General features: G+C 40.9%; 1 protein-coding gene across 4 annotated transcripts in view; it reads right to left on the bottom strand.

The window, feature by feature from the left end:
* SLC44A1 (solute carrier family 44 member 1) overlaps positions 1 to 22,552 on the bottom strand; it is a 173,861-nt gene that overhangs the window by 87,266 nt on the left and 64,043 nt on the right. For 3 of the 4 annotated variants that reach the window (XM_037035966.1, XM_037035968.1, XM_037035967.1), the window contains exon 4: positions 121 to 257. The exons of the other annotated variant lie outside the window; for it this stretch is intronic. In XM_037035966.1, the coding sequence (XP_036891861.1) occupies positions 121 to 257 (137 nt within the window). The remainder of the gene's footprint in view (positions 1 to 120; positions 258 to 22,552) is intronic. 4 annotated transcript variants of the gene reach the window in all.

The following is a 22,552-nucleotide window of genomic DNA, read 5'->3' as shown; positions in this document are numbered from 1 at the left end:
TCTAAGGTTCTTTGATGATTTCTTTTTAATCCCAGTCAAATTTGTACTGAAATGCAAACACATGAAATTTCACAGAGAGCCAGTGTCTGGGGCACTGACTCAAAGGGCCTCAAGTCTCACCATTGATCTCTGCAAACTTCTGAACATCACTCAGGGTTTTCAGTTCTTGCCTTGGACATGCTGCTACGCACAGAGCTTCAGACTTGATCTTCCGGTTTATCAAGTCCAGATTGCATGGATCCAAAAAGAACACATACCTAAAGCATGGAGAAAAATATTGAGATGCCATTTTGCAGAACACATTCTGGTTCACTGCATATAAGCAAAGAATACCTATTCCATACTCCTTCACAAATTTAATCACAGATATGCAAACACTTCATGAATTTAATCACAGATCATTTTTTTAGAGAATAATTTCTTAGCCCTGGCCTGTGTGGCTCAGTTGGTTGGAGCACTGTCCCATAAACCAGAAGTGGCAGGTTTGATTCCTGGTCAGGGCACATAACCTAGGTTGAGGGTTTGGTCCCCAGCAGGGGCATAAATGAGAGGCAACCAATTAGTGATTTTCACATCAATGTTTCTCTGAAACTAACTCCCCCTCTCCCCCTTTCCTTTCCTTTTTCTCTTGTTCCCTTCCTCTCTCTCTAAAAGCAATGAAAAAATGTTCTCAGGTGAGGATAAAAATTTTTTTAAAAATAATTGCTTATAAATATATGGTTAAAAGTAGAAATAAATTGTAGGACCCATATTTTTCATTATCTATTTTTATAATATTTACATTTTTGTCATGTGACTTTATAATTAGAAATTATTTACGTTAGCAATTTTTAAATAATTGATTTTAGGATTTTTTTTTGCAAAAATTACTGTAACATCTTAATACTGCTTTATAACACAAATTGTAGTTTATATACAAACTTTATATATAATTATATAAACTGTTGAATTATAAAAATGAATATATAAAACTTTGGCTAATGAATACATAATTATAAAAATGCATTATTAAATGAATAAAATTGAATAAAGACTAGAGGAAAATATACCAACATTTTAACTACAGTCATTTCTGGGTATTAGAATAAAGTAATTTTAATTTTCTTTATTTTTTAGAACTCTCATCATCTAGAAAAAATAAACATTACTTTTGAATTGATAACTATAATAAATATTATTTATTAAAATGGCCCACTTCGTATAAACAAAATAATCCCCAAATCATAAATTATCTTTTTGTATACTGTACATTTATAATTTAGAAAAGGCAAGATTCAGTAGAAATTACATTAAAACAGTTTTTTAATGTTATGAAGTTGAAGAGGTATCAGATTGCAGATGTTGTCATTTGCTGAAAGACAAAGTAAGAGCCAAACATTCCTCACTGAGATCAGCAAAGTCTAATATTGATTAAGGGAGCGAGCACAAACAGAAATGCGAGATAACAGTGAAAGCACCCCAGCCCTGGGCTCAAGTCTACTGGGCCCCTGGGATCTTTCACCTGCCAACAGCCTCTCCCACACTGTTAAACTCTGTTGCTATACAAACTATAGTTCAAATGAGAAAACACAGCAAAAGATAAGAATGAGGTGAGAAAACTGAAAAGTAAAAAAAGTTGATATAAAGTCAATTGAAACCTACATAATTTTATTTAACCAATGTCACCCCAACACATTTAATTAAAAAATATAAAGTCAATACATGCGCAGGGACAAACAATATGAAGGGATACTGGAAAAAATTAAATAGAAAAAAACAGCATGTGTGTGCTGGTGGGGGGCTGGGTAGGCTAGAGTGGCCTTTGCAGGTGGAGCAACACTTAATGTCGCACACTTCGGTGGAGCAGGGGACCAGGGACTTGGGGTGAAATGCAAGTATAAGCTACAGACCACCAAACTAAAAAAAAAAAGGTTTTTTTTGTAACCCTGTTATAGACTCCAATATCATTAACGTCTGCGCAGATAAAAGGAAAGGAAAGGAAAGAAGTCAGGAGGCAGAAAGACGTGGTCCAGAAGTAGGATTCACAGACGGCTGCTGTGGCCGACGACAGGGAGCTGGAGCACACAGAAAACTGTCAACCTGTCTGTGGGAACCACGGCTCCCTTACTAACTGTCCCTCCAGCTGGCCTGCCCACCTTATAGAGCATGCCCATGCCTGGGACCCTGTGTGTAACCATACAGAGCCAGCCCCTGGCCAGGGAACACTCAGATCCTTGATGAAGGCATCATAAAACTTTTGAATCGTATACGGCCACAGCAGTAATGCTATTAACAATAAAAATAATAATGATAATGGTAGCCAACATTTATGGAGTACTTGCTATGTACCAGACACTGGTACACATATTTATTCTCACGACAGCCCGTTTTATATTTCTGTAGGGGAAGGTAGGCGGGGGCAGCGAAACTGGGGTGAGGAAGAGGGGTTAAGTACACAGTTCTAAGTGATGAGCAATGCCTTGAAAAATATCTGGAAAACTCACAGGGCAGTAGAACAGCAGCTTTGAGGCAAAGAAGAGAAAGCCAGAGGCTGCCAGGACCTTGCAGCTGGACCAGAAACAGTGCCTTTCACTGAGAACAGATGCTTTGTCTGACGGTCCTGCGGGCTCTGCCCAAACCTAGGCCAAACGTGCCCTCACTACCTTTCCAACTTCGTTGACTTGTCATAGTGACTGGGCAGCAGCCTTAGACCTCACAGGGGTCAGACCAATCTGAACTTGCTTTCTGGTTCGCTTTCTTACTAGTTGTCTGACCTTGGGAAATATAAGTATCCTCCTGAGCCTCAGTTTCCTGATATGCAAAACTGCACACCACCAATTGTATAGTTTGTTGCCAGGTTATTGGTAATACACATAAAGCATATAACATTCAGTATGTATTCAGTGATTCATACCATTAAGGAAACTAACTTTCACACACTTTACATTTGATGGTAAGGCCCCAAATTCAACATTTTCTGATATGGACATAAAACAGGACTAAATACTACTACCCAGCTTTCAGTTGGAAGAAAAACCTGTGTCAGTGCACACACGGCTGTCAGGTCATTAGCCTGGACGAGGACGAAGGATGCTCTCAGAACTGATCTAGCACAAGGAGAACGACACAGTGGGAGGGAAGAATTCTGCAATGGCTGTGACACTGTGAAACTGACATCGCTCATGTGTTCGCCTGTTCGTGGTTTGTGAGAATCCACTTCAACAGAACTAAACAAAACCATTTTAAATGGTTTCCTCGGGAGACACACTCACAGACATAAACCATTACACTCAAAACTACCACCCAATTCCTTACACCCTGCACGTATTCACAGGCACATTCATGCAACACATGCGTGCACCTGCCCACGCAATGCTGTAAATAATTTATAGGTGTCAGATTAAGATTCTATCAACATTGACTGGATGCTTGGGTGCCAGGAACTGTCACATTCACAAGTTTATTTGATCCTCACAACAACTTCATGAGAGAGAGGCCATCACCATTCCACAGAAGACAAAACCGAGGCCCCAAGGGATTAACTACACAGCCCAAGAAGGCTAGTTGATGCCAAAGCATGAATTCAAGCTGAGGCTTTTTTGATTCTGAGTTTCCTCTGTCTCCAATCTGCTCGATTCTCAAATTATTCCCTACAAACACAATAATCTTCACTATTCTGTATTAACTTTGCATATTGTTTCCAGTGTTATGAAGTTTATCCAATCCAAGGCAACATGTTCATAAGTGGTTATAGTTCAACTAATTAGTATTTAACTGAATATTTTGGAGCAGGAAAAGTACTTGCATCAAACAGACAAATTTATGATTCATTAAAATCACACTTTCTTGCATTTTGATTTGAAAATGCACTTACCCAGGCAAATAAAGGTTCAGTTTTTACTTCAGATAAAAGGAACTATTTGTGACAATTTTTTTGAAATGAAACAAATACTTAATCCTAAAATAAGCATGGCACTGGCAGACCAGATTATTACAACTAACAAGTCTACAAATGAGTGTTTTTCAACTGAGACTGACAGACAGCTGGTGAGAGGCTATAAAACATTCTAGAAAGGTTCCTTAAAACTTTCAGCCTACTTTCCCTATGCCACCAGGCAAACAGCTGGGAAAGGGATGGGGCACATGAATTCTGAAAAAGCACCTTGAGAAACCTGGATTACGTGCCTTGGCCCCTGTGCCCTAGCCTTGCAGGATGGAGCCCCACTGTCAGAGATAAGCCAAAAACCTAAGGTAAGAGTAAATTTTTACTGCTATCCTCACTAAATCCCTTACTACATTTACTAATAAAAACAGCTTTGTTGATGGTTCACATCCTTTGGGAGTTGGAATGAATAAAATACCAAAAGTGGGAACTAAAGAAGGAAGAGAAGCAACAAGAGAAAAACACTTCACCAAGTGAACAGGTTGACACCTGCAGGCATTGGCGTATCCAGCACGCACACGGCATGATCCCATGATATTGAGAACATTTGCAAAGAGAACTGCAGAACAGCCTACGCCAGCTTTGACCTTAAAAGTTAGGGTAATGAAGAAAAATGTTCGGACTAAACTATAAAGCAAACACTATAGAGGACCGCAGTTAGGGCTTATAAATACATATACTGAAGTCAAAATAATTAAAAAGATAAAATAAAAAAGAAAACAAACGAAAAGGGGATGATCGTGGAACAAAGAAAAAATATTGCAGTAGAGGTGGTCTCTGGGAATTACTGAGTGGGAGAAAAAAGTAAATTCATTTCAACTTGAAATTTCTGAAAAACAGTAACAAGTCATCCCCCCAAAGGCAGGACAGGAGAGATAGCTAAACACAATGTCAATCTACACAGCCAACTCCAGGGGACAGATAACAAAGATGAAAGCAAGGCCATCAGGCAAGGAAAGGGCAATAAAGCACAGGAGCTCAGGAAAACGGACAGGAGGCACAGGAAAGGGTGACCTTTAAAGTTGTGCTCCGAGCAAGAAGATAACACTGGCCCTGGTGTAGCTCAGTGGGTTGGGTGTCATCCTACAAAGTGAAAGGCCACCGGCTCAATTCCCAGTCAGAGCGCACATGCCTGGGTTACAGGCCAGCTCCCCAGCTGGGGGCCTGTGAGAGGCAGCTGAGTCAGCATATCGATGTTTCTTTCCCTCTCTTTCTCTCTCCCTTCTCCTTCTCTAAAATAAATAAATAAATAAAAATCTTTTTTAAAAAGATAAGGATTTTCAGAAACAACTATAAAGGACACCTGGACAAAACCAAGGGGGGTGGAATCAGGGGAGGGAGGGGGGGTGGCTGAGGTGTGGGGGAGAGGTAGGGGGAAAAGGCAGACAACTGTACTTGAATAACAATAAAATTTTTAAAAATGGAAAAAAAGATAACATTGAATGGTCTGATGCAGATAAAGATACAGGAGAAGGTTCAAAACTAACAACTAGTTTAAACTCCTATTTTGCTTTCACTTCCTTCATGGAATATAAGGCAAGGTAAAGAAAGTAAGATTTATTAAGAATTTAGTCTGGGCCACAAAGCATTTTAGGCACTGTCCTCACACATCCTAATTCAACAAGAGGGAAATGAGACTTACAAATTGGGCAACTGACTTGCACCCCGGGGAGACCGACTCCCAAGTGTTGCTCTTTCCACCATGGCCATTCATTCTAGTTCAAACACGAAAGTAACAATAAATGCAATGGAGAGTTGGTTACAGAGCCAACAAGTCAGTCGATTAAACTGGGTCAATCCTCTGGGACTCCGGCGAGGATGAAGCCCTTCCTGGACACGACAGTGCTGTCCTCTGTGTGGTACGCAACACTCCACAATAAGGACTGAATAGGATGTTATGACAATCAGCCGTTCAACAAACATCGCCAAGTTTTTACTGCGGGCCCACTCCTGGGCGAGGCCCTGGGGATGTGAAATTTATTTAAAAAAATAAAAACAGTTCTTGAATGCAAGTAACTTACAGTCTAGAGAAGCAAAGACAGAAACAGTCATTTCAAAATCGTGTGCTGTGTGGCAAGGCTGAGGCAGCAGAGGATACGGGGCTGGAGGAAGCATTATGGAGCAGGAGGCAGCACCGAGCCGCATTTTCAAAGTGCGCAGGAATTTTTCTAGACAGATGGGGAAGGGAGCGTCCTAGGCAGAGGAAACTCCATGTATAAAAGCATAGAATCGCCCTGGCTGGTGTGGCTCAGGGGACTGACTGGCCTGCGAACCAAAAGGCCTGATTCCCAGTCAGGGCACAAGCCTGGATTGTGGGCTAGGTCCCGAGTCACGGGCATACAAGAGGCAACTATAGATGCTTCTCTCACACATCAGTGTTTCTCTCCCTCTCTTTCTCCCTTCCTTACCTTCTCCCTAAAAAACAAATAAAATCTTTTTAAAAAGCACAGAATCACGAAAGAGCATTATTTAAGGAGCTACAAATAATAAGGTACAGTAGACTCTGGTGAACTCTGGGATGGGACATCAAAAGGCCATGAGCCAAGGAGGAGAAGGGCATGGAAAGAACCTGAAGGATCTTACAGCTCTACTCCATTAGGCAACATACTTTCAAATGGCCATGGCACAGTGACGGCCTGGGAGAGCCAGCCCCTTGGGTTCAGGGCCAGAGAGGGGAAGGCCGGGAAACCAGCCGTGCTGCTCCGGAGACGAGCCTTTGCCATTAAATTGCCTCCTGCTGCCATGGCAACTCTCTGCGGCAGGGCTTTTTGGAGCAAAAGGTGGCAAGCAGGTACTAGGTGTGCAGGCCGCCTCCTGCCGAACTTGCCTTCTCTCCTCTCTAATCAGGGTAGAAGTACCAACGCTGGGAAGCAGGCTGAAAAACCCCTCTGTGGCCTTCTGCTTCTCACGGGCGGGTGCGTTGCCCAGAGGGGAATAAAAACGGAGTCTGATCATTTTTCCAATTATTACCTCCTCTCAGTTTGCAATTTATAGCTCCTTTGTACAGAGTATGGTATGATTCACTAATCGTTCCAAAAGGAAAAACACGACAGCCTCAGAGAGGCTTCTGCTGTTGCTAAATATAGACTGCAGACGGCTGGGGTCTCTCTGTACGTGGCCCGCATGGAGCTGTGCCAGGAGAAGGCCTCCTACTTCCTCTGCGGTGCCAGCAAGGCAACTCCGGTCATGCCCTCGGGGTGGGACCCAATGGCCCCACGGAGGGGCTGGCACAGTAACCTCGATACAGCTCAAACTGACCAGACCACATGCAACACGTCATCAACCAAAACTTCGTCGGCCCTCAGCTTTCTGGAACAAAGCTAAGGGGAGGAGAGAGAAACAAGTTGAGAGCAACAATCTGTCTTTAAAAATCACAACTCTCAATAGTGGCTGAGAGAGTTCTACAATATTCAAAGTGCCCTGAGACTGTACACACTCAGACCGGAGAAGGGAAGAAAAGGACTGAGGGAAACCAGGCCCATGAGGCTGATGACAGTGTTGTCCCACTTTCCCACTGCCTCCCCAATCCCAATGAGGAAACTGCAGAAATAGCCTGAGAAAGAGGTAGCAGCTGTTAAAATTACCTAAACATGCACCTCCCCAACCTCCAATGAAGCAACTGAACTCTAAACGTCACGGCTGCTTTCTTTCTACCTTAGCACATGTATAGTCCTTGATTGACAGGTACCACTAAGAAGAGAAACTTTCATAGCCTTTCCCAGTAAATCCACAGCACTGAGAGCTGAAAACAATTTAAATCTGTGGAGAAAGCCCTGGGGTCAGAGCAAGACAGCTACACTTGGACAATGTTTACTCTTTGACCTCACCTCCCATTGGTCTCTCCTTTCTGCTCCTCAAACACTCTGGTACCCTCTCACCTTGGGGACTTTGCACTTTTACCAGCCTGGAATGTTCTTTCTCCAGAGAAGCAGCACAGCAATTGTTAGCTCCCTCCCTTGCTTCCAGCCTTCACTCAAAAGTCATCTTTTCCACAAAGCCTTCCACAGCCACCCTATCCAAAATGCCAGCTCCCCATTCTGATGTGCCTTATCCATCTTTCCTGCTTTATTTCTTTCTCCTCGGCACTTACACTCACTACCACACTGCACAATCTACTCAATTTATCTATTTATTATCTGTCTCCACAGGTAGAGCCAGCTCCCCGAAGGCAGAGATATCTGACTGTCTAATTCATCACTACATTCCCAGATCCTAAAATAGTGCCTGGAATAAGGAAGAAGCTCCTTTCCTATTTGTTGAATTAATAAATGGATGGCACTTGTGTAGGATTTTGCCAAGTGAGGTAGAGGCAGAGGAGAGGTAAGGAAGAAGATGTATTAGGTAGAATGAAATACCTTCATTCATCCAAGAGAAATTCATTAACGCCTCTGCCAGGTGCAGGGCTAAATAAACACTAACGATGCCATGATAAATAAGACCAACACAAACAAGCGTCTCCCCTCCCAGCATCTACAGTCTGGAAAGTAGTGAGGCTATTATGAAAGGGCATGGAAATGAAATAGCAGAGAAAACAAGATAGCCAGGGATGCATCCAAGGACCCCATGCATGGAGAGTCAGGATAGGAGTCCAGAAGAAGTTAAATCTAAAGCCACGGCCTAGAGAATGAGTAAGAATCAGTGGGTGCGGAGGAATGGAGGTGGGAGCTGGGAGGGCACAGAGCAGACAATGGCTTACAAAGTGAGAGCACAGCATAACTGAGAAAATGAAAACTGTCAGGACGGTGGAGACAACTGTGATGAAGGACACAGATGGCTGGACAGGCAAGCTGGAGCCATATGATGTAGGGCCTTGTAAGCGACATTAAAGATGTTAGAATGTTCATCCCAAAGACACTGGGAAGCCACTGAGAGTTCACTGGCTGCAATGTGGAGACTGAATTAAAGGCGAGCAAGAAAGTAAAGAGACACAGCTCAGGGGCTACTGACTCTCTACCAAGGAATGATGACTTAGACTAGAGAAGAATGGGAATTGAGAAGGAAATGTCAAAAGTATTTAGGCCCAGGTTTAAAACCTGATGGCTAATTATATGTGGAAGCAAAAGAATAAATAAGAATGATTCTTAGCATCTGATTCAGACCAGGGTGGTGAGGGCATTCTATTCGGGCGTGGACTCCTGTTGCATTCAATAAGACAGGGGACTCAGGAGGAAGAGTAGAGTATCAAGGGGTAAAGGCCACATTCCAATTTTAGACAGTTTGATCTGGGGTGTGTGTGGAGCGCCTAAGTGGACTCGGACAGCTGGCTGTAGTGTGCTAGCAGGAGACAGAGATTTGGAATTATCTATGTGTAAGTGAAATGCAGCAGTTTACCAAAATGAGTGCATAGACTGAGATTCTTATCCGAGGTAAAAATCTGTGACTTTGGAAACTGCAAGCAAAATTTCATGTACAGATTCACATGTAGTTTTCCAGAGAGAGACTCCGCACTTCACAGCTTTGACCAGATTGTCAAGGTCCCCAGAGAGATTAAAACTAAGAGTAAAGTAAGACATGCAAAGAGCCAAAAGAGATACTACCATCAGGAAACAAAAACGTGAAACTGGAAATGCGTGGGGCAAAAATGACTCTCCTAGGTAGCTACAGCAACTGTCTGCTCCTAACACATGTACTATAAAGGGAGAAGTAACTGTGAGAATGGCAACCAAGTGTCAGACAGCAAATCATGTTCCTCAGGCTACGCTGAGACAGGAGAGCAAATTACCACACCTTTCAGAAATATTTCACAAGAGCTACAAAAAACAAAGTTTTCTATTTGACCTAGTTAACTGAAAGAACACTCCTAAACCCAAGTTCATTGTCAATGTTACACAGACAAAAGTCATCCCAAAATCAACGTGTTCCAATACTGATCATGAGAAATATCTGCTAAGAGCCAATACTCAGAAATTTACTTTTTCTTTTTAGTTTAATAACTTTATTGATTGATATATAATTTACACATTCTAAAATTCACCTATAACCTGTACAATACAGTGTTCTGTACAATTCAATGTTTTAAAGTACATTTTACCACGTTGTTCATCTATTATCATAATCTAATTTTAGAACATTTAGTTAGCCCAGAAAGAAACTTCATACCCATTAGCAGTCACCCCTCATTCCCTAATCCCCGGCCCTACGCAACCACGAATCTATTTTCTGCCTCTACAGATTTGCCTGTTCTGGACAGTTCACATAAATGGAATCATATACGTGGTCTTTTGTGACCAGCTTCCTTTGCTTAGCATAATGTTTCCAGGTTCATCTAGGTTGTACTTCATTCATCAGTGCTTCATTCCTTTTAGTGACTGAATAATATGTCAGTATGTGGATACACCACTTTTGTTTATCTACCCATTGTTTGGTAGATATTTGTGTTGTTTTCCCTTTTGGCGATTATGAATAACGCCACTGTGAACATTTGCACACAAGTCTTTGTATGGACACATGTTTTTATTTCTCTTGGGTCGGTACCAAGGAGTAAAATTGTTGGGTCATATAGTCATATTATGTTTACCACATGAAGGAACTACCAACCAGTCTGTTTTCCGGACCAGGTACAGCAATTTTATGTTCCCAGCAGCAATGTATGTGGAATCCAATTTCTCTACATCCTTGTCAACACGACTAACTATACACCTTTTTTATTGTAAGTATGCCGGTGAATGTGAAGTGGTTTTGATTTGTATTTCCTTGATGACTAATAATGTTGAGCACCTTTGAATCCTTATTGGCACGTGTATAATTTCAATCCTTAGGCTTCCTTCGATTTCTTCTTAACTTTTGAGAAAGACAAAATAAGGCAGAGACAGGCACTAGATAATGTCACAAGATTATGAAAAAATTACATTACAAGAGGAAATAAGGATAAATGTCAAGAAAGAAGAGCACTTAGGCAGCGTAAACATCAAAGGACTAGAGGTAGGAGAATGGCTCCAGTGGGCAAAGAACACGCCCCTGGAAGGAGAGGGGCTGTGGTCAGAATGGGCAATCCCTCCACAATTAGTCTGAATTGATTTTACAGGTGGAGCAATTAAGGGCGATGACAAAGCCCAAGCTGTGACTATGAAGGAGTGAATCCTGAAGGCCCCCACGGAGAAGAAATTCACACAGCTCCCAGGGCTATCCGTGAAAATCAATGGGGCAGAATCTGTGAACGTTCTTTGTGAACTACGCAAGTGCAAAGTTGGTTAAAGTAGCTGTGTTTGCCCCATCTGGATTAAAAAGGAATGAAGCTTCGATATGTAACTTTGAACCTTATTTTGGACGATGATGATGAAGATGATGGTAATAAACAGCAGTTAACATTTATGGCTCCAGGCATTGTGTTAAGGAGTGTGCATTATTTATCTTATTAATTCTCCAAAACAAGTAGGTATTCTCCTAGCAAGTAGGTATTACTATTATCCTCATTTTGCAAGCGAAGATCTCTAGGCCAAACATATTATTGTTGTTATTTTCTCCAGTGTAAACTGCCATTGGCCATCTGTCTACTGGATCTAACCTTATAGATATATCCCCAATTACATGACAGATTTTACCATCACAGAAAAAAATGCAGATACTATTCCCACTGCGTTGCTTTCATCCTTGTATCAGAGAATGAAGCTTTTTGATCAAACAGGCCCACCTTGTACTACTTTCTTTCTTTATAGCTTCAACAATGCATAAATGATCTCTTCACAACAAAGGCAAGTACTGTATAATGTTTGCTTTAACATATTTAACTCATCTGGAATTTATTTTGCGGTATGGGATTCAAATAGATCTAAATGTAGTCTTCTTCATATCATCACTCAACGATGTCTTTTATTGAAGCACCAACTGCTTTCAGTTTTTCTTTTACTTTATTGTTTGTACATTCATTAAACCATTATCAGCTTATTTCTGCTATTTCTATTTTGTTCCGATCACTGTAATTAATTGATATTCAGGTTGTCCTGTTAATAATATACTTTGGAATAGGTTTTGGTCTTAAATGGCAAAACTCCTTTTGTTTTGTAGCCCTCTAGGCTACACAATCATTAGAAAGTGACAAGTATAGATATGTAACCCTTACTTGGGCAATGAGTAACCCCGCCCCCCTACATGTTTGGTTTGATCCGCACATTAATTGCCAATATTTAAAAAACAGAAGATCAATAGGTGTCATGGTCTGAATGAGTCCCCCCTAAATTCATATACTGCATTGTAACTTCCAAAGATGGTGATAGTAGAGGCCCTTAGGGGGTGATTTGGCCACGAGTAAGGTGGAACCCTCGTGAATGGGATTAGTGCCCTATGACAGAGGTTCCGGAGAGATCCCCATCCCCTCCACTGCATGAGGGCACAGCCAGCTAGTGCCAGCTTGGACCAGAAAGAACACCCTCCTGAGAATATAATGATGCTGGTGCCTTGATTTTGGACTTCCAGCCTCCAGAACTACGAGAAGTAAATTTCTGTTTACAAGCCACCCACTCTGTGCTGTGGTATAACAGCAGCCCCAAGCACATGTACCCCTATTCTCCCTCCATCAATAGATTTCTTCTAGCTTCTCTCGAAAAATCAGCATCACTGGACACCAATCCACATGCCAAAAATCACCTAGTCCAGGACTAGAATGCTCCAAGTGCCCAACGGTTGTCTTATTGCCAGCCCACATGAGTGATTTACACTGTCTGACTAAAGGTCTTTGGATCTGCAATCTCTGGTGAACTCAGTTTTCCTTGCTACCATCAAAGTCAGGAAGTTCACAGTTAATTTGGTCCTCAACTTCAATAACTAATGTAGCCTCCATTTCTGGTATAATCTCTTCTTTACTTCCTGGCATGATTCCTGATATTTTACCCCCACTTAATTGTCTTACAATATATGCACCTCATTCTAATCATCACAAATTATTCTGTGAACAAGAATAATTTTTAAAAAGGTTTTCCTCCTGAAGTTCTTGCCTGCTCCTTTACTCTGTGAATTATGCCATCAATCAAGTTCAATTTAACATCCTATTGGGATCTTAACTGGTATTGTATTAAATCCATAAATTAACTTTTTTAGTATTGCCATCTTTATTATAGTAAGACTACTCAGCAGGGAGATTATACATCTCTTATTATTTGTTTTCCTTTTTTCTATTAAAATATTATATGTAATTCTCTGCATTTGACCCCATGTCTTGTTAGATTTTTATTATTTAATAAAACAAGTATTAGCTTTTTCTACTTTGTCGACTAATAAAAGAAATGGCTGAATTCAGTTAGGTGTACATTTTATAACCCATGATTTAAACATCTCATTTCAAGATATGTTTTGCTTTGTTTCCTAAACACATAGGTTATATCGTCCCTTGTCATTGGTTAACAGTATTACTTTTCTCTCTACTGACCTATACACATTCCACTGATCTCTTTTAGATGATTTGTTGCAACTAGTTATTTTAAACAACAGTATAGAAAATGTGGTATCCTTATTTTGCTTAATTTTAGGTAGACGGGTTTTTTTTTGCCATGACTAGAAATTCCATCAACTTTCTTTCATGCCCTCAGACTTAAAATCTATTTTGACAAAGGTGCCAAGGTAATTCAATGAGGAAGATAGTCTTTTCAATAAAAGATGATGAAAAGTTGAATTTCTGTATTGGAAAAAAGATTAACCTTGACCTCTTCACTCTGTATGCAAACATGAAATCGAAGTGGATCATAGACATAAACAGAAGAGCTAAATAAAAACTTCTAGAAGAAAACACAGAAAAAAATCTTTGAGACTCTGGGATACACCAGTAATTTCTTAGCTAGAACACAAAAAGCATTAAAAAGGTACATTTTGTGTGTGTGCATGGTTTTAAACGTATCTAAAGGGCCCTGACCCATGTGGCTCAGTTGGCTGGGTGTTGTCCTACAAAGCCAAAGGTTACCAGTTCGATTCTCAGTCAGGGTACATGCCTGCGTTTTGGGTTCAGTCCCCAGTTGGGGAGCAAATAAAAGGCAACCAATCCAAGAAGCAACCAATTGCTGTTTCTCTCCCAACTTTTTCTCCCACACCTCCCCTCTCTCTAAAAATGAACAAATAATATTGTTAAAAGAAGAAAAAGACATAAATGTATCTAATGGATAAATTAGACTTCATCAAAATAAAAAACTTTTGCACGTCAAAATATACCATTACAAAAATGAAGGAGCAAACACAGGTTAGAGAAATATTTGAAAAACATTTACAAAACATATATTTGACAAAGGTCTTGCATCCAGTGTGTAGGAAGAACTCCAATAACCTTTAAAAACAAATACTAATTTGTTTCTGAAAAAGTAATAGAATTCTGAATAAATACTTCACAAAAGATATGTACATGGTCAAGCCCTTGATGTTACACATCACTGGTCATTAGAAACCTGTGATTGGAAACGACAATGAAATACCACTGCACACATCAAAATTAGTTAAAGTTAAAAAGACTGGCAGTACAAAAGGGCAGTGAGAAGATAGAGCAACTACAACTCTCCTCCATTCCTAAAAAATGGTATAACCCCTTTGGAAAACAGGTCGCGATTCATTATAAAGTTAAACATAACCTCACCATATGACTCAGCAATCCCAATCCTAGGTAACTATTTAAAAATAATGAAATACATGTCCATACAACATCAGTACACAAATTTTCAAAGCACTTTTTTTCACAATAGAAAAAAAAATTTTTAAGGTGGAAATAACCCCACTATCCAAAAAATGGTGAAGAAATAAACAAAATGGGGTATGCCTACAATGGAATACTTCTCAGTTACTTAAAAAAATATTTAACAATATGGATGACTCTCAGTAACATTTTTACATTATTCTTAAAATGCTGGGTAAAGAATTTAACTGCTCAAAAAGAGGTTAAATGGGCTTTGCCCTGGGCTTCTGGGAGTTAATCTCTACGTCTTCCAGGAGTGTTGCTGGGGCCTTGGGTCAGCAGAGAGACCAACAAGGTGATTGAGGTGTGGGCAGGCCGCCCCAGGTAGAATTTAGGGTGTGGGTTGACCCATCTTAGATCAGTGATGTCATGTAGACCAAGAGTTTTAGATCACGTGGTATCAGCTTGACAAGAGGGGCAGGAGGCTGAATAAACCAACGGGCAGTGAACCGTGCCTGAGTCATGCAGCCCCAACCAAAATTCTGAACACTGACGTATGGGCGAGCACACCAGTTGGCGGTACATCACGTGTACTGTCACACATCCATGACAGGAAGGTAACATGCCCTCACTGTGGGGAAAGAAACAATGGAAGCTCTGCCCTATGCACTTCTTTCACGGACTGAATTTAATCTGCAGCCTTTCCTAGTAATAAGCCATCAACTGTGAGTATAATAGAGTTCCATGAATTCTGAGAGACTTTCTGGCAAATTACCGAACCTCTAGGTTGCCTTGTGGACCCCTGACCCTGCGACTGGCGTCAGAAATGACAGCCGTTATGTGGGGACCGTGCATGCTCTGACTTCTCAGTTGCCCTCGACTCTCACGTCCAGGTAACATAAACAGGTGGCAAACTGGTGACTGTAAAATTCATATCTGAAAAAGAATTCATAGTTGAAGTAGTTAATAACTATCTAAATCGATGAGCTTATTTACAATGACAAAAGTTATTTTTTTAAGAATCTTTACAGTAGCCTGGTTAACTGGGAACCAAACCAAGTAGGGACACTTCAGATTGAACACGCGTCACCAGCCATTTAACTCAGCTATGTCCAGTGCACACACCGAGGCAGGTAACACGGAGAAAAACCACCCCGCCTATCCTTGCTTTGGTACATACATGCCTGTCATCTAATTCTGTTAATAGCTTTTTACTTTCCTAGTCAGAATCTGCAAAACATTACGACTTTCAGCTTTTGCATTTTCTAAGATACGCAGTTGGTTTCAAATTACTAGCGATATCATCCATAGCAAGTATGATTCTAGAGGTAGAATTACACTTGTAATACAGATGTGCCCTCTGTAAAGAGCTTAAAAAAATTTAGGCTAAAGAGTGCTGTGGTTACAAATTGAAAAAAGTATTTTTCTAAAGATGACTCCATAAGTTCACCTTCTGAAAATTTACCTATCATTCTTACAAATTCCAACATTTGCCAGAGAGAAAAATAAAAGTTTAAGAAAAACTGTATAGTAATATAAGAAGTTTTCACTTAGAACATCATAAATATTACTGTTTCCAAATATTTATAAATTTGTGGGGAAAATGGGCCCACATCTCCAGGCTGCTGTTTTCCACGTTGAGCCAAACAAGGAGAGGTGGGTTAATGCTGGAATCAGAGAATTTTTTGACAGGAGGCATAGGGGAGAGTGTTTTCTCTCAAAGTAAAGCCAAGATAGTCAAAGGCTTAGGGTATCTCCATTTGTTCAGACTCATCCCTGAGTGTGGGAATGGGCAAGTGATCTACTGGGCTGCTATGAATACCCCAAACACTCAGTAAAAGTCAAGCATTTACATTAGTGGATAAATGTACTACCACTCCTCACCTAAGCCTCTGCAATTCCATAGGACAGAGTCAGACGCTCCTTCTGTTTTTGCCAGTTTTCACTGGGCTTTTGCCTGGCCGACAGCACTCCAGTCTGCAGACCCACCCATGTGGTTCCTCAGGCAGCAAGAATCAAGCTTGGCATTTTCTAATCCAAATCCCATCACCACTAGAAATGGGCTCTTGGAGCCATGGCTGCAGAACCCACAGGACCGTTCACTCACCAGGTCCCACTCCATCATCTCTACGTGTGCCCTCCTTCCAGAGACCTATTTTATTTGATTTTCCTCTGCTAGAATGCAGGCTCTTCTCCGAACCACCCCCCTACCTACATGGGGCTTTAAAGCCCGACTTAAAATGACTCTGTCCATGAACCCCCAGGCACGGCCTGAGAGATTCTTCAACCCACATGGACAATCTAGAACCAAGATGCTACTGTGAAGAAGAGGAGGTCAGAGACTGTGAAGCATGAAAAGGATTTAACCTACTGTGACTGAAGGATAAGGACCATAACAGACAGAAGACAGCAACAGAATATATAGGCTGCCTCTAGCAGCTGAGAAGCCCGAACTGATAGACAGCACGGAAAAGGGGCGTCAGTCCTACAGCCACACGGGAACCAGATTCTGCCAACAGCCTGAGGAAGTGTGGAAGAAGACTCATCCCCAGAGCCTCCGGTAAGGAAGGCAGTCCTAAGAACACTTCAGTTTCAGCCCTGTGAAGTCTGGAGGAGGTAACTGGCCTCATGAGCCATGTCATGCACAGACTTCTGACTTAGAAAACTGTGTTGTTTTAAGCCCCTTAGTTTGTGGCAATTTGTTGCAGCAACAGTAGATACTGATACTGGTGATGCCGATGCTACCATCAAATTGCCTCATTTTCCTTCCCCACCAGACTGCTGCTAGGCACCCAGGAAACCAGAGGCACCCGACTTTCCATATGCAACACTTTCAGAGGGTCTCCCATGTTGCACTGTCATAGTTTTATCTGTGCATTTTGTCTTCCTCACTAGAATGCAATCCTTTCAAGGAATTGTGAATACCTTTCTTTTAAAATGTTTTCATTATCCAAGTAATATTTATTAATTGTAGAAAACTTTAAAAAATGAGTATAAAAGAACATTAAAACCACCCATAATTCAACAGTTGACCACACTGTTCACATTTTCTTATCATCCTATACGTTTCCATGCACACGTATACCTCTATATGTAAATAAAAAAGTCACACAATATGTACTGCTTTTAAACCTATTTTCTACTAATGTTAGGCAGATATTCCATGTCAATGGACATAATTTTGCACCGTGATTTTTAATGCTTCATGGTTCCCCAAACTGGGCCAGGTCTTCCTATTAGTGCCTCTCGGGCGTTTATACCTCTCCCTTCATGACACTTCTGACAGCCGTAATAACCCTGTGATTGCAAGATGATCTTATCAAGTTCTAGTCTCTCCATTGATTGTAATTTCATAAAATAAAGGCGTATGTGCATGTTGCTCAACTGCATAATTGCCAGTGCCTAACCCAAAGAAGATGGCCCATGGGAATAATTCAAGAACGAGTGAATAAATTAATGATTTTAACCACGCCTCTTTTCTCAGCCATTTAGGTTGTCTCTTATTTTATTTGGCCTAATACAGGTTTCTTGCACACAGATTTTCAATACATGTTTGCTGAGCATTAAATAAATACATAAATAAACACACAAATAAATAAATACATAAATAAACAAAACTTTCAGGAATGGTGAAAGAGTCATTCAGTAAAGATTAATCTGATTTGTCATTAGGAGGAAAGGAAATGAAGTCTTAGTGGTGTAAACATGAAAAACTATACTACTTAGGAAAAGAATTCTCAATACAAATATTGTACCAAACTGTACTTTTCTAGTTATTTTTCTTTTTCAAACAGGGACAGGTAGGCAGAGTCAATAAGATTTGATAATTCTTTAAAAGGTCTTCAAAAGAGGGGTCTTTTAACTAAAGAAAAATGTTTGTCCTAAATGAGATGGTTATATCGCATGGTGTGGGCCCAGAAAACTTGGCAACCTTCTCATCAGTAGTTTAAATAGTGAACAGATTCTCCATGTTGATATAATATCACTATAACCCCCTAAACAAGCCTTTATAAAAGGTAATACACTAACCAGCAATCATGGGGTAGACTGCACCAGGCATGAAACCTCTAGAGCTCTGAGCCTTAGAGGAAGTAACCGGTGCCGCTACATCCCATTCCCTATTCATGTAGAGATTATAAAACTAGAGTTTCCCAAAACACAGTTTGAAAGGATACACGCACCCTATGTTCACTGCAGTATTACGTACAGTAGCCAAGGTATAGAAGCAACCCAAATGCCCATCAGTAGATGCGCGGATAAAAACACAGTGGCACATATATACAACGGAATATTACTTAGCCATAAAAAGAACAAAATCTTACCTGTTGCAATTACATGGATGGACCTAGAGGGTATTATGCTAAGTGAAATAAGTAGTCAGAGAAAGTCAAATACCATATCATTTCAGTTACATGTGGAATCTAATGAACAAAAACAAGCAAAAACCAAATTCAAACAAACTCACAAACACAGAGAATGAACTGATGGTTGCCAGAGAGGAGGCTGGTTAGTGGGCTCAGTGAAAAGACGAAAGGATAAAAAAGCACAAATGGGCAGTTACAGAACAGTCATGGGGATGTGCAGTTCAGCACAGGGAGTAGAGTCAATTATACTGTAAAAATGACATACGGTGCCAAATGGGTACCGGAAATATCAAGGGGAACTCTTTGTAATGCATTTGATTACCTAACCATGATGCTGTACACCTGAAACTAATATAAAATAATACTGAATGCAAACTATAATTAACAAATAAAAGTTTTAAAAACATTTAAAAATTGGGTTTTAAAAAAATAACAGTTATTTATTAAACAATCATTTACTAGAGGTAACATTCTCAGTTTAAGCTACATGTTTTTGAATAAATGTTTAAAATACATAAACACAGCCTGGCTGGTATAGCTCTGTGGATTTCAAATGAGGGCCTGTGAACCAAAGGACCGCAGTTCGATTCCCAGTCAGGACACATGCCTGGGTTGCAGGCCAGTTCCCAGCAGGGGACTCACGAGAGGCAACCATACATTGATATTTCTCTCCCTCTCTCCTTCCCTTCCCCTCTAAAGATAAATAAATAAAATATTATAAAAAATTAAATACATGAACAGCAGAAAATAGCCAAATGTGAAATGAGAATAATGTATTTCATCATTAAATTCATATTCTTTATCTGACAGGAAAAAAAACAAAGATTGCCTTCCAATTATTCAAAGCCTTCACAGATCACATATCTAAGGGCATGGGTTACTTTCTACGTTCCTGTAGTTATAACTTTATTAATTTATATCACCTGCCCCTTCTTCTCTGCATGTTCTCCCCAAAGTTCTTTCATCTTTAAATGCTGGGAGGGAGCGGCCCCAACCGCGGCAGCAGGTGGGAGAGAGGATCTCTGTGCAGGGGATCAGCGACAGTGCAGCACTCCATGCAAAGATCACCAGATGGAGCCTAGAGAGGGCGGGGCTAGTCCTGACAGCCGGTCCTCATCGCGTCACTCCAGTTCCCTACACCCCGGTCTCTTCCCTCATAAAATGAAGGAGCCCAGGGACCTAACGAGTCCTTCCATCACACACATTCTAGGCTGTGGATTTCTGGGGAAGGAGACAGTTAAAGAAAAGCGGTGAAACTCATACTACGAAATTCACTATACTCTGCTGGAGGTTATGGAGGAAACTGAAAAAGGTCTCAAATAAAATGCCCCCTATAGATAAGGCGCTGCACGCCATCAACCTCCGCAGACCTGCACGGCCTGAACATCCTGTTACCACTGATTATCTGAACTCTCAGAGGTACTTTAGGGGGCCTTTATCAGTGATTGGGCCATTAACTGAATTCCTTAGGGGGAAAAAAAGACAAAAAGATAAAGAGAGATAGATTTGTACAGAGATATTTTTTAAACCTTTATGGAAAAATCAATATTGATAGGTAAGATACGACGGGACAGTTTTTTTGGAGTGTCTTCCAATCGTCATCTCCCCAGGAACCCACAGAGCCGAATGCTTTGCCCCAGCAGAGTCCGGTATCTACTAATTCAGGTATGTTGGAACTGGAAGCAATCCCGCTTTACCAAAATTGATGTGGAAGACGGGGTGGGGGCTTCCTCTCTGGGGACAATTACTATAATTATCATCATCTTCATCGTCTGTCTAAACATTGACACATACACTTTAAGGCTAGATGATGGTTTGGAAAATCGTAGGTGATCTAGAAGGCGGCAGAAGAGATGTTTTTGGAATTGTCAGTCATAGTTCCAAATGTATTCTTACCGCCCCACTCCCCAGAACCAAAAACACTGGCTGTAAGCCATACATGGCCTATGGTCATGGCCTGTAGTACCATTACCACCGGGCACCGCAGCTCAGTTGTGAATGAGACAAGTCAGTTTCTTCTCTGGGCCTTGGCTGGCACTTACAAATATCTGAGAGGATGTTTTAAGGGGGCAACAGGCTAGGCAGTCTTAAAGGTCCTTTTCACCTCTGGCACTTTATGGTTCTAAGATAAATGAGCTATTCGAAACACAGCCAGCCTTAGAACCTTATTTAAAGCATTGTTTCTATGCGGAAAAGTTTCATGCATCTCAAACAACCAACTTACAAATCAACTTTGGGAACATAATCTATGAAAATGGGGCCTTCCTTTTTCTCAAAAAATTGTAATGCCATTTTCCCATATATCTTTATTACCATCATAAATATATTACCAGGTCAAAAATACTATTTGGAGAAAAAGAGCACCTTAAAATTAAAATGGTAAGAAAGGGAAATGCTGCCTTCTCTTTACTACTAACAGGATTCTTACAGTTACCTTGGCATCTTAAATTTTCTAATTAGAACAGGTGAAAGGCATTCTATCTCTCATTTCTCTCCTGACTTTACTCCTTCCTATTTTACTGAAATTCAGTAAGCCCTTATGAAGTAACTTTTGGGTGCTCAAACCTGGGAGTTCTATAAAACGTGGTGCTCCTGGAAGACAGAGATGGGCAGTTTGCCAGACAGACTCTAAAATGCCCCAATTATCCCTGCATCCCAGAATTTATGCCCTTGTGTATTCCCCCAACTTGACCTTGGTAGGGCATATATGACTTGCTTCTCAATGGTAGACTATGGGAAAGGTGATGGGATAGCACTTTCTTAAAAACATTATATAAGTCTGTAACTTCCATCTTGCTTACAGACTCTCTACAGATGCTCTCCCTGGCAGGCTTTGAAGTGAGGTGCCATGTGGAGAGGGCCAGGCCATGTGGGGAGGCCCGTGGAACATGCACGGAGGGCGTCCTCCAGCTGACAGCCAGTCAAGCACTACGGCTCTCAGTCCAACCGTCCTCAAGGACTGTGTGCTGCCAACAACTACAAGAGCTTGGAAGGGGAACTTTCCCAGTAGAGCCCAGCCCTGAGCAATACCCTGACTACAGCCAGGGAAAGACTCTGAAGCAGGAGATGCAATTAAGCCACATCCAGATTCCTGACTCACAGAAACTGTGAGATAGTAAATGTGTCTGCATCTTGTTTTTTGTTTACTTTTTAATTTATTGATTGATTTGAGAGAGATCAATTTGTTCCATTTAGTCATGCATTCATTGATTGATTGTTGTATGTACCCTGCCCAGGGGTCACATCCACAACCTTGACCTAACAGGACAACATTCTAACTAACTGAGCTACCTAGCCAGGGCTGCACCTTGTCACAAGCCACAAAGTTGGTGGTAATATTGTTACCTAGCTACTGATAATTAATGCAGGTAAAAACACAGAATATAATTAGAGAACTTAGAAACAACAGAAAAACAAGTGTGAAATAGGAATGAATGTTCTGATAATAAAGGAAAGATCACTACAAGATCAAGTTAATTTTGAAATATTTCATAAAGAAGTTAGTTACTAGACCCACCTTAAAAGCCTTTCAGGAATTCACTCGCAGAGAAGAAACAACACAGAGGCAGAATCAACGGAATATCAACACTACTACACCGAGGAACAGGGAGAGAAGGCCGAATAGGTACAATGGGTCTGGATCATGGGAAGCCTGGAATGGCAGGCATTGAGTGGGCTAAT

This window comes from Sturnira hondurensis, unplaced genomic scaffold (genome assembly GCF_014824575.4).
Source record: "Sturnira hondurensis isolate 20B ecotype Veracruz unplaced genomic scaffold, ASM1482457v3 Scaffold0022566, whole genome shotgun sequence".
Classification (NCBI taxonomy): Eukaryota; Metazoa; Chordata; class Mammalia; order Chiroptera; family Phyllostomidae; genus Sturnira; species Sturnira hondurensis.
The sequence above is the reverse complement of the archived record's forward strand: the minus strand, read 5'-3'. Positions and strand labels throughout refer to the sequence as shown.